The sequence below is a fragment of the Sander lucioperca genome, chromosome 20, assembly GCF_008315115.2.
Source record: "Sander lucioperca isolate FBNREF2018 chromosome 20, SLUC_FBN_1.2, whole genome shotgun sequence".
Lineage (NCBI taxonomy): Eukaryota > Metazoa > Chordata > Actinopteri > Perciformes > Percidae > Sander > Sander lucioperca.
The window spans coordinates 24,488,538-24,502,350 of record NC_050192.1 but is presented as its reverse complement, the minus strand read 5'-3'; the positions used below and the strand labels follow the sequence as shown (position 1 = coordinate 24,502,350).

General features: G+C 39.1%; 1 protein-coding gene and 1 long non-coding RNA gene across 3 annotated transcripts in view; one reads left to right on the top strand and one right to left on the bottom strand.

Annotated features, from left to right (window-relative positions):
* Window positions 1-13,813, bottom strand: part of LOC116054561 — a 110,904-nt gene that overhangs the window by 42,828 nt on the left and 54,263 nt on the right. The gene's annotated exons all lie outside the window — the stretch shown is intronic.
* The window catches only part of LOC116054560 (chemokine-like protein TAFA-2), a 70,741-nt gene that overhangs the window by 29,912 nt on the left and 27,016 nt on the right, over window positions 1-13,813 (top strand). For both annotated transcript variants that reach the window (XM_031306161.2, XM_031306160.2), the window contains exon 2: window positions 12,712-12,815. In XM_031306161.2, the coding sequence (XP_031162021.1) occupies window positions 12,713-12,815 (103 nt within the window). In that variant the 5' untranslated portion in view covers window position 12,712. The remainder of the gene's footprint in view (window positions 1-12,711; window positions 12,816-13,813) is intronic.

Here is a 13,813-nt window from a genome sequence, read left to right as displayed (position 1 = left end):
TATAGATAAAACCTCACATAAAGCAACTAAATGTACCACATAAAACGTGAAAACCACAGTCCTATCTGCTCTCTGGTACAGAACGCAATTTCTCTACGGTTATCAAACTGGGACAAAAGCAAAATGGCATTTAATATTCTGATAAATGTAAAAATCAAAAAGCCTGTGACTCAGCTCTGGCTTATCACATAACTGACAGCCGAGCCGAGGGACAGCAAAAGGGCTCAAACCCAGGTTGCCATGTCCTGTTATCCACCCTTTTTATCCTGAGGAACAACTCCAGGAACTGCCACAAATGTAATAATACTAATTTTCTTTAAGGCGTTAGTGAGATGGCAGAAAGACAATAAGCACAACAGCCAATTGAATGGAATCAAACCAAACATCCCAACGTATTAGAAAGTGCAACAGCATGAAATAGAGAGCTTCCTGCTGACTCCCACACACCTGACTGACTGTCAGGGATAAATAGAACTGTTCATACATCATTTTATTTATTATGCTCCATGTTGTTCTGCAGTCATTAAGCTGACACACTGGTCCACAGCGCTGCGCAGTGACAGAGGAATTCTGGCTGTCACAGGGATCAGACCCGTGTCCTTGCAGTTACAGGATGGACTCCACGAGGACACACTGGCACCACAATGTGACACGGATATTTTTTTTTTTCTTTTAAAGAGCTGACAAAAATGCCACTTGGTGATTTAACCTACTTTGGACCTTGATGCAGTTTTGACAGCTTGACTTTATTTCCCTCATGTCCTTCATAACACTGTTTGGGTTTATGAAATTGGACACTTGCTGTGTATTTTGTCAACCCTGTGCTCGGAGCAATTCTCATTTTTGACTTACTTTTGTACTGAAGCTAATGTTAGCAGATCTTTTGTTTCTATTTTGTTGGGGGAAGAAGACAAAAGTGTGGTATTTCCCCTTCTGAGATCAAAGTGGAAATTAAGCCTCTGAGATTCTATGGGACAATTTTCACTGAACAAAAGTTAATTTATCATTAGTTGTATTTTACGATACATTAGTAGAAAACGGTCACTGTCCTTTAAATCTGCAAAAACAACTCATTTTCAGTGCTGGTTTTCCCACTGTGGGTCACATCCTTTACTTTAGTAAAAGTATCAATACCACAGTGTACTAATACTCCAGTATAAATAAAGCTTTCAACATTTGACTTAAGTTAAAGTACAGATGTACTAAAAGTAGGGATGCACCGAATCCAGATTTTTGGGGTTTGGCCGAATACCGAATCCACTGGTTAAGATTCTGCCGAATCCAAAACCGAATACTGAATCCTACTCCCATCCTCACTCCATTAACACCGTAAACACAGTAATGAAGTAAACAACGTCCACAGCCTCTAAAATAGTTAAATGTAACAACTTAATGTTGAATTCACATGCTCTTTTCACATCATAGGAAAGCACATCACTATCGCCAGATGAGTGACAATTTAGTTTGGCAAATTTTCACTAACCAGTGTATGATGAAGGCATGTTGGGTGGGTGAAATTAGAAAGCTAACGTTAGCTAACGAGCAGCAGCTGGCCATTCGGTTGCTGCGCTACCACTGTAGGGAGACTCATTTACCGAGAGAACAGCTGACAGCCCGGGAGAGGCACTGTCTGGTTAACAAGTTTTTAGCTGTGACTGTCCTTCCTTTGCCACACCTGAAGTTGCTGCATTTTGGCTGCTGTCTGTAGATTCGAGACAAATCGGCATTGCAAATTGAACATGTAGCTGGACTTGAATCGCCTTCTTTTGACTGAAAGTACTGCCAAACAACACATTTTCTGCTCATAAGTTCCATTTTCACTTTCTCACAGCCTACTGTATTGAACGGTCCACCTACGTAAACACCTTCCCGTAATCAACGGCGGCGTCATTACGTCGACCAGCGTAGCTTACGTAGTGCAAGCGTAGAGTTCGGTTTGATGCGAAAAAATTCTAAGGTTCAGCTGAATCTGTACCCCGTCAAAAAGCCCAATATTCGGCCGAACCCTGGATTAACCTTTTGTTAGCTCTGGACATGGCCAGACTAGCTGTTTCTCCCCGTTTCCAGTCTTTGTAATAGGTTAAGCTAACTGGCTGCTGGCTGTAGCTACATACTTTGCGTACAGGCAAGTAAATAAGTATTTCCCAAAATGCTAAACTTATTTTAAGTAAAAGTACTTAATACTATTAGCAAAATGTACTGACAGTATCAGAAAAATGAATGCCCCCCTGTGAGTGTATTTATCACATTAGATTTTTCATACTGATGTGTAGTTGTATAAACAGCATTTTACTGTTGCATTTGGTTACGATGGTGTTAATTTGAGTTTTTTTTTAACATATTAAACATATTGGGGAGATTAATCTATAACAATGCATCGTATTTTGTAAAATAAACCAAGATAAGATTTGTATGAAACTTTTCAATCTGAAATGTACGGCAGTAAAAAGTACAGATATCTCTGAAATCTCTCTAAATCCACTTTCTGCACTCTAACTTTACACAAACATACTTATTTACACTAAAATATCAGACTGTACTCATTGATAATTCATAAAGCCTCAGCTAAGAGATTTGCAATTACAGGTAGGCAAACAATATGCTGTTGCATTATGAGATCTACACTAGAAAAAAAAAAGCAGAGGGGACTCTGGTTTTAGAGAGGTACACTGTGATCTGTATAGATGCTGCTATACGCACCGATGGTGCCAGGCAATATTTGAAGATGGGCTTGGACTGAAATAGCACACGGGATCATGAGACCGTAATGCATAGACACTTTGATCAAAGGAAAACTAAGGTTGAGACCATTTGGCTGTTGCGGTTTTGATGAGCGCGTCCTCTCAGATAGCATCTCGACGTGTCGTTACGGAAGGTCGTTTTGGTGGTTAACTCTCTGAAAGGGCACTTAGCGTCAGTGTCGGGTAACAACGCTGATATCTGCTCTGCTTCGGCTTCTTCTATGGTCAAATTTGAAATCAAGGCCTTTCCCTGCACGGGCTCCGTTCACGGCACAGCTGGAAGGGCCCCAATCAGGTTTTTCCCCTCATATGTGACTACATTTTATAATCAGCAGGAAAAAAAAGCTGTGTGGCGTCACTTTTTTTTTAGCAGTTTTGATCAGAACCAGATGGAATCAAATGATTTTTGTTTGCTGAAATCCAAAGAAGATTTCACCGAGTCATCATTTATGAGAAACGATAGCATAGAGGCCAACTAGACACTGCAATTAGAAGCAACGGGAAAGCTTTCATTGGTGATTGGAGGAGATTCAGAAAAAAAAACTTGAAAAAGGCTCAACTGAAATGGGTTAGAAACCAGTGAGTGAAGCAAAGACACAAAGACGCATTTATCGCATGTGTATATTTCACAGAGCTGTCAGATCCTTGCTTGTGATATGGATTACATCTTTGAATTGAAACGAACAGTCATCGTAAAAATAATCAGATATGAGCAGCAAATCAGAAGTGAGCATGAAGGCCTGGGGAGTGAGCCGAGCCACTCACAGTCTCTTATGACAGAATTTGGATTGCGTATCGCACGGCGCAGTGGCTCGGTCTCGCTGCAGGCTGGTGTATAATGATTTGATTAGCAAGAAGTCAGGACAATGTGCTGAAGCGGGGCTCCTTTTATAGTCCTAAGTTCATGCATCAACACGGCCCTGACAGCTGTCTTGTCTTGTTTATGAAGTGAACTGAGCAGGATTTGTGGCGGATGCTTCACAGAGCGCGTGACAAAGAGTGGGCAAACTCCCCTTGTTTGGCGTGACAGGGTTGAGAGAGCTTTCCTCCTCAACTGTCAGAAGGGAACATCTGTGTTCTGGCGAATGAGCGATGTTTGTTCTGCGACGGAGCAATCGGCTCCCTGCAGCCGTCCGAGGTGACAGTCTCTGTCACGGTCCAAGTGAAGAGTGAGATAGAGATGGAGGGGAAGGAGGGGGGGGGGGGTAATCCCTGTATCGAATCCAGCTGCTGAAACAGAAGGAAAGTCCAGCTTTTTATGGTTTGGTAAAACTCCCTCCGCCTGCCCTGCAATCTCTGTGATACTGCGGATTACATACTTGGCTTGTGCATTTCAAGGGAACATCTTCCTACAATTGAGTGAATGTGAAAATTGAATCTTACACTTTTAAAATGATTACTGGCAGGAAAGTAAAAACACATTAAGGTTTACTGCTAAAGCTGCTTTACAGGCAAGATATTTATGGTGAAAATATGCCAGTGTTAGAAGCCTTAAATTGTCTGAAACAAGGAGGAGCTTCCCATTCCCACAACATGGGACACGTAAAGTCTCTCTCCACTCAAAAATGCGTAGATGACGGTTTTCATTTGTAAACTTTATAAATATAAAGCCTCCAGTGCACAGACTGTGCACTGGGCTTTTCGAGACATATTGTGTCTGACAAACATGTCTGGAGGGGATCTTTAACTTCCCATTTGTCCCTTTTTGTACTTGACCAACAGGGTTATTCCTACAATAACAATTCGAAACAACACACTGTGCTCTCTGTCCACAGAAAGCTGTACTCTCCAGCGATCGCTGAACTTTGTCACCACTGCCACCCACCGAGATGACATTTAGTTCACTGATGTTACTGCACAGTGTTTCTCGCTAATGAAGTCCTCCAAATGAGGTTGTGGTTAGAACATACATTCCAAGTCCAAAGTCCAGGCAATAATGCAAAAAGTGGACAGAAACACCCTTTATGTAAAGTGTTATCCATATTAAAAAAAGTGTCTTACTTGGTAAATATACATTCTTGTATAACCCGATGCACTTGTGATGATTGCCTGGACTTTTATGTCCGAATTAATCAGAATTCACTAGTTGTTTTATTTAGCTGATCAGACATCCAGACTGCCTACTTCTGAAAATCTTAAACATTATATTTGTCACCTGCTATGTTTGTATAAGTGACCATATGACCAGTATTTTATTTTTCTATAAATCAATTTGGGCAAATAAGGTAAAAAGAGCCAAAAATCGTTTTTGTAACATTTATCAGCTTTTGCTGGTCAATCATTGGCTCTTAGAAAATCATTTTACATGACATATTACCTTTTAAAATGTATAACACAAAGTTTGCATGCTGTAAAAATGATTTGCATTTGAGTTACAACCACCTTCCCCATTGTGCAGAAAGCAGGTGAAGAATGAATTCCCGTTTTTTCTCCTTTGCAAACAACATTTATTATTAATAGGCCAAGGACGATGGGAGTCCTTTACTCGCTAATGAAAAGTATCAAGGCTTTCTGTAAGCCCATCAAAGTAGGAAAATAAGTGACACAAATGGGACAATAATGAGAAAAGAGGTCAGAACCAGGAGCTACTCACAGTACTTAATTTTACTAAAGTGTTCCGCATCGCCAGATCAAATACACCTTTATATTCTACCTTCCTCTTACATCGTAACATTGTTCAAAAGCATAACTGCATAGAAGATACTTAGAATGCTTATCTTTCCCTATTGATGTTTTACAAAATGTAGACATTTAATACAGTGAATTTGTTTCTGGTTGAATCGTCACAGAAATCTTAGCTAAAAAGGTAGAGAAATATCCTTTTATGTACTGTCCGTTAGTGCCAGTGTTATGGCGTCAGCTTTTGTCAAACAGAATACAGTATTCAGGCTAAATCTTTGTTAAGCTCTCACCTGCCTGTGCATACAAACACAGCATTTGTAGAGACATCAGAAATCTACCACCAGCCAAGTCTCTCTGTTATGGAAAATCAGTGTAAAATGGCTGGTAGCTTATTATATCTGACAACGGAAACAGAGTTAGCTCGTAGTGCATCTGTGCTGAACTTTAGCTGCTGAGCAAGGTAGGGTAACTTTATTTCATAATGTAGGTTACTATATGACAGTAAAAATCATAGTCCTGGTCCCTATTCCAAAACAACCTGAGTTTAAGCTTGAGAAAAGTAAGCTAACGTAATAACCTGAGCTAAGCGTTTGCTGCCTGACCAAGAGGCTAATTTAGCAGTAACACATATAACGCTAACTTCAACTAATTACCTACTTGCTAATTCCAGGTTTTGAGTAGGTACATTCAAGCAACACATGGCTAAATGAAGTACACCAAATATTGCCATAAATTATACTAAAAACTAATATTTTTTAGTCCCAGAATAAAATACAGAATTGTAATAGAGGAGCTACTCACTACTCAATAATTCAGGGGGAAAAAAATTGAAATAATATTGAAACTACACATTTTGCTTAATATTTGTGACATTTTCAAATTTGAAATTTGGGATGACATACTGAATGAAGCTGCAATTAGCCGCTAGCATATTCCTACGGTATATTCTGTGAGCACAGAAGGATATTGTTGCTTTTCTGGAAAGCAATTTGTAACCTTGTTAAGAAAAGTGCTATAGAAATAAAGTTTATTATTATTATAACACATCTTCCTTTTTACTTAATGCCATAATACTGCACTACTGCTGCTGCCCCTACTACTACATGCTGCTGCTACAGTATATAGTGTTCTTTACAATTTAAGTGTAGAATTAATTAATTAGAATAAGTGGATAGGCCCATGTTAGGTAGCATGCTAACGAGCTGCTATGAGGAAAAGGCCCCAATATGGTCACCAGGAGTAGAAGAAGGAATATAACAGAAGGGAACATAACCTGAAACTTTTTTTTTTTATGTATTGTTCAGTCTCACTGTCAGTTCAGGAGAAAAAAAAAACATTGGGCACAGTGTCAAGCTTGGGGGTTGTTCACTGTGTCTCTAGGCAACAGTAAACCCTATGTTATTATTTCTCCATCGACAGCAATAAACTGAAAGTAGACTCTGGGCAGAGCTGCACTTTGCCCTGTCAAAACTTTTCCATTATATTTTCTTCTTCTTTACAGCAGTTAAGAAAACCATCAGTTAAAACTCAAACTCCCTAATAATGTTAATTTAATCTATACTGTAACTGTACTGAAAACACAGTTAAAGAAAATTAATGCATTTGCATTATTAACAGAAAATCAAAGTAAGGAAATCTAATTTGCTTTGTTCATAATTTATTAGTGTACGGGTGTAATGAGGTGGCTGCAGTGCAGGGATATTACTGCTACAGTACATCAGAGTTAAGGTTGGCAATGGCAGCATTACTGCAGTATAAAATGCAGCCATTTATTTTGACAAATTTGAGGTGGGAATTTGCTGTGCTTGTTACAGTAAGGTGTTTTTCATTTTTGTGAGTGTAGGAGTCTTTTAGAAAAGAGACAGTGTGTCCGCTCACCAAGGTCAAGCCTCTAGTGGAGTCTATTTTAACACAGACTCGTTGGTCTTTGGCCATTCAATTTGTTTCACGGAGGGGGAGGGAGTGGGAGGGCAGGACGAAACGACTGAGACGATCAGAGTTTTTGGTCAGAGATGGGGATTTCTTGCTTCATTCCGTTTTAAACAAATTCACTTTGTACTCTTGAAAGGAAATCCGATGATCTACACCGCTGACTTATACGCCGCACAACAGAGCCAACTCATAACAAAGGGATAAAAGTCCAATCTCTGGATACAGTCGAGCACACACATCCAGGAGAACTACTGAGGTGGCACCATTGAAAAGAATATGCATTATTACTCACTAAAGGTGTTCATTTGCATTTGAAAGTGTCCTCAAGTGCAGCACAGTATACTGTAGACAGGAAAATGTTACGTCTCTGCTGGCAAGAGGCACTGCATATAAAGCACGACAGAGAATCAGAAGTCAATTACACATTTCATCTAAGGTTCAGTTTATTAGTATTTGTTTTTCATCTGCAAGCCTCCCAACTTCATGTTTCATGCTTATGGCAATCATCTGCATACTTAATGTATTTCACTTCAGGGCTTATTCTGTGACTAAAGGTATACATTATACAAAGTATTGTCAGACTAAAATTAACAATTAAAACTTCCAACCACGGTAGACAGTTTGAGTTTCTTTTGTTCCAAAACAACCGTTTGAATCTTAAAAACTGCAATATAATGTCCCCAGTGACAATGAAAAACTCCACTATTAAAACATAAAAAAACAAATAAAACCTGTAAGAATACTACGCCAGAGTAATTATTACCGACAGAATTATCTTTATTGTTCCGGTCTAATGGAATTCCAGGAAATATTTTAATAAACCCATGATGCTAGAGCTGATCATACTTTAAGGAATTATTTAACATTTTAGGCAATGCTTTCTTTTTGATAGCAAGATGAGAAGATCAATATCCGTGTCATGTCTGAGCTAGTGTCAAAACATGGTTAGCCTAGCTTAGCATAAAAACTGGAGGCAGGGGAAAACGGCTCAATTACACAATCATATCTTGTTGGTTTAACCCATGCATACATGTAATGTGATTTTAGGGGGAGTTATGTGTTGGAGCTGATGAATTTGCAGAATTAATATTAATTTCCACATTATCTAAGTTGTATTCATCGATTTAATTCAATTTTTCTTACAACACTGACATATTATCACTGTATGAAGTCGTTGTGCAGATCATGTTATAACATCGCGACACAGAGCAATATTAGCATTCATTTGGTGCCACGTTTCTGGCCACCTGACGAATGTAACTCCAATATTCACTCTCCTTTGAGCTTTGGTTTGGGCTTCGCCAACTCCTGAGAGAAATATCTAACTCTTTAGCTGCTAAATGCTCCACTATGTTCAGTAGCTAGTTGCTAATGTTGTCTGTCTGTCGTTTGGCACTGAGCAGGTAGAGTACAATGGATATAGTTTTTTTTTTTAATATGTCAGACAGTGCTGACAGTAGTTGCAGGCCGTAAAACCAAAACAGGTAGCTCATAAATGCTAAACTGCCTCGTAGAGCTGAGAGAAACTGCAGAGTATGGCGATAATTCTCTATGGGTTTGTCATTACCAGTGCCCCTTTGCACATTACACATGGTCATTTAATCCATTGGTAAAATAAACATTTTAATAAGTGCAGCTTTAAATGAGGAGCACAGGATTATAGTTTCTGGAGGTGGTCCACATTGGTTTATTTTAACCATGATAAGGCTCCCTAACCAAACCATAAGCATTGAAGTAAAATATCATAAAACTGTCTCATAAATCATTTTTATAATATGAATCATTCAGTTAAAACGGTTTTGGAAAACCTAGAAGAAACGTAGAGAAGAGCTACCAGACCTCTATGTACTGAATACAGGCTGGATCATCTACAGTAGTTGTGTTGAATGCAGCTAAACAGACATTTACTTCTAAGAAAATATGGTGATATAACTCAAACAGCAGGTAGTTTGGGTTCATGCAGCAGTTTTGTTGTATTTCTCCAAAGTAACCAAAGACCTCCAATTCAAGGGCAGAATGTAAAATGGCCTCTAACTGTAACAAATCTTCAGCGCCTCGCTCTGCCAAGCACACCGCTGCACCAATGACAACACAGCACATTCAGGGACAATGAGATGTCATTTATAGAATTGCACCCTTATACAGCACCCAACAAATGATGCTGTAGTGCTCTGGCCTGCGCTCTGTCACCAATGACACACACACACACACACACACACACACACACACACACACACACACACTTGAACCAAGCCTCCAATTCTTCGGCTAAACAGCAGCTATAAATCCGCCATGAAGGTGCACATTAGCACCCACTGCTCTAATACAAGTACCTCAAGTACAAGTGTAAAATTGCAGGTCCATTTGAGCAAAAACATAAACCTGACCATTATGTTGCTCTCACACTCAACGTTTGAGTCTCCTTCCACACGTCTCTCCAGCTACCTTTGAATTCTCTGCTGAGTGGCGTGAAGCTACCAATCTTAGAGTCATGTTGCTGATGGAAAAATCCACCATGAAAGCGCAGTTGGGTCCATTTAGTTGTTTGGTGTATTTTTCTTTCTCCTGTGGGAAAGCAGCTAAATGACATGATGTTCAGATATTTCCAGCATGGCCAGTGAGCATTCTGGGAAATGTAGAATATCCCTAATCATAGCAGATAAGGCAATTTGGGGAAAGAAGGGTTACAGTAAAAATGACTGCTTATCTGACGTTTTGCTAACCAGCCGTCTGTCATTTACACTCGATAAATGCTAAGCTACACGCTATCTGATTGAAGCTGATGTGAGGCGATCACCTAAGTCCTTTTTGTAGACAAAGACTTTAGTCTTTTATGAGCAGTCAGACTCCACTCTCAAAATATGAGTGGTATAGATCTAGTCAGCTAAGACAATATTATAGACATATTTCATAGGGGTGGGAAAGAAAAATCAATTCACGTACGTATCTTGATTTTCTTCCCGACAGTTCTTTTCCACAGAATCGATATTTTTTTTAATTTTTTTTACCAGTGATTGACCTAAATATTTTCTGTTTATACGGTACGGCCGACAGTGACTACATCATATCCGTTTCCAGCTAAACAGCGCAAAAGCAGAAAATACAATGTACTTCTTTACAAACAAAATTAATTCTTTTCACTTCTAAGAAAACGTTTTTAGAAATGTCTCTGTATTATTCAACTTTCTTTTTTGTTAAAGAAGGAAAAGAAAATCACAATACTCAATAGTATCAAATCGCAATACTTCTAGAATGGCAATAAATGAAAATTGCAATACAAATCGAATGGGCAGCCATGTATCATGAAAGAATCGAATCGGGACAAAAGCATATCGCCCCAGCCCTAAAATATTATGAGCTAAACTAACTTTGAGCTCAGCTATGATAAGCTAATTTTGTATGAACATTTTTTAACCCGAAAAGTAATAGCAACTTAAGCTGTCAAATAAATGTAGTCAAGATTGTACTTAGTGCAGTACTTGTGTAAAGGTACTTGTTACATTCAAAACAATGGATATCAGCCCATATGGTTAGTCCAATACCAGTTTTTCTGCTCTTTAACCGTAAATACTACAAGTTGTGGTTTGACGGGCAATATTTTGGCCAGGATTGGTCTAAACTTCAAATCTAGTTGTCCCTGAAGGGCAATTGGTTTTGCATCGATGACAAAAAGACATACAATAAAATACAAAGGCCCTGAATGTTGCAGACTCAGAGGAAACCGATTTTCTGTCCCAGATTGACCTACCCATTGAAGAATTCCATGCATTAATATACACTATAGTATAAATATAAAAGTACACACTTTCGGAACATTAATTAATCAAAATCTGCATTACCAATATAAATACAACATGGGTAAAGTGCAATTGAAGTGCAATTCTTCCTTCCTTTCACTGTGAGGATGCCAGACAACTAAGCAGAGTCAAGCTTTTCTTTAAAGTCAGTAACAAATGAAATGCAACATTAAATATTATATTAATATATATATATTAATATTAAATGAGAAACATTCACAAGTGGAGTTCATCCTTCAGAGACCCAAATATCAGTATGTCTTCACCTGGTGTTTTCTCAAGTCATTTCAGAAAAGTTAAAAGACAACAATACCAATTGTTTGCAAGGTGTTTTTTTTATATGTGCATATAGTCAGTATGAGACATTGTTTCCCTCGTGTTTATGTTGTCACTGCCTGCATGTCTTGATGATAGACATCTTATTTTCTAATCTTAGGCATGCAAGTCCTGTCTGTGCTATTTCGACTCGATCACTCAATTATGATTCTTGTATGACACTGGGAAAATCTGGGCAAAAGGTCATGTTCGCCTCGCCAAAATTAACTTAATTACACAAATAATCTGAGAACCCCAACGAGGTTTGGCCAATCTATACATCAATGAGGCAGGCAGATATGTGGCGGCAAATAAGGCTCAAACGCAGCTTGTAACATTGTACGCTCACGCCACACGATATCATGCCTCCTCCAGTAATTACCGCAGCGCTCCTGCGTCCCCCGTTTGAAATCAGATCGCTGTCTGTCAATGATAACACACTGTGCCAGATGGTGTACGCAGTGTGGCCACTTCATTAGGGAGAGGGAGTGCAGGGGAGAGGGTACTGTGGAGGGCTGGATTAGCCACTGCGGCCTGCTCTGCGGTAGAGCCGAGAGAGGCTTATCAAAGCCTGTTGGGGCAGCAGAGGGTCTTCACCTTCTGTTCATGTTCCTGCTGTAAGAGCCTTGTGTTGGGAGAAGGTGCAGAGGGAAAAAAAGAGAGGATTTGGAGACAGTGATCCTGGGCACATTCACAGCTGTAGTTTGTTTTGAAAAGCAAGAAGGATAAAAGCCTGTATCTCTTCATGATACGAGCAAATATGCATTCAGACAAGCTAAGCTATTGTGAAGTTAAACTGTGAGCTAGCGGAGCAGCACTCTTCCTGTTCTAGTAAATATAGCCCTTGTATAATGCTGTTCCGAAGTAGGGCTGGGCAATATGGAGAAATTCAGATATCCCGATATTCTTGACCAAATACCTCAATGTTGATATTGTAGGGTTGACAATTGGTGCTTTAACCAAATATTTTCACAATTAGATATACATAAGTAATCATCAATAATGTGGATATAATGTCTAAGTGGTTAAAGGCAAATAATAGAACATTTAGAGTAATCTGGTAAGTTCAGAGAAATTACATCGCTTTACTGTAATGCAGCCTTTAAAACAAGGAAAAGACAACACTTTTGCCATATTGCATAATTACGATATCCAAAATCTAAGATGACATCTAGTCTCATATCACGACTTGATATAATATTGATATATTGCCCAGCCCTATTCCGAAGGTAAGAATGTTATCGGTTGAAACTACCGCTGTAATAAATTCCCTGCTCATGGTTACTCCTCTTTCTTTTTCCCAGGATGAGTGAGCGATACACCCAGATCGGAAGTAAAGGGGCTCTACTAGTAATGGTGCTTGTGATCAGTGTCTGGGAGATGACCGTACCAACAGAAGGGGCTACAGGTGAGCACATTAAAACTGAATCTACAATTGGTTTTATCTTGTCTTTTTATGTGCCAATTGCTCTAATTTACCAAGTATACCAATGGAGTTTCTCTCTGTATACATACTTAATTATTAAACACTTCTTATGGGCACACACACACACATCCCAATGAGCCCATCTAACAAATGGTTAAATGTCCCCACCTGCTTCTGCTTTTGTGCAATTTGTGATAATCCCCACATCATCTTGTGGAATCAGAACAGAAGTTGTAGTAACTTGTTGGTTGAGAAGCATCACTAGCTAGCTATCTATGTTACTACTCTCCATCTGTACATAAAGACATTATTGTGCGATATGTGATTAGCAAGCAATGGCAGCACAGACTGCGTCTTCCCAGCTTAGTGTTACAGCATTGTAATGCTTTTTTTATGTTTTTTGTTCTACCTGTCTGAAAAACTCCACATGCAGTTTTGAATGCAGGCTTACTATACCTTTAGAAATACATTCTCTAAATCCAGCCTGAGATATCCCTTATGACATCATGAAGGGTTATATTCTTAGACTTGACAAAGCTCCTCCAGAGCCAGAGAAGACAAACAACTGTTTTCACAGGATGAGTCACTGTTTATAACTAGTAAACTTATACTGATGTGAAAAATCTGAGTTCCCCTTTGACATTTATTCCAGTAGATATAGGGAACAGCGAAGCTTTGAACGGCAAGAATCGAGGAAAACAAGGAAGTAGCAGAAACCTGATGACCATTGAAAGTTAAGCTGTAGACAGTGATTCTTATCATATTCTATCATTTTACAAATGGTTTAAAAAGTGAGACCATTGCACCAGTCTTTCAATAAAGAAGAACAAATCAAAGTAAAGACATTTTGGCTCATTCAGTGGTCCCAGTCCCATCAGGGTGGCCAAAAGAGGCTCAAAATAAGGTCAAAGTTCTCCTCCACATCTAAACAAAAACAACTTTTCTCTGTCCACGAGCTTGTTGAGTGTCCATCCATCTGT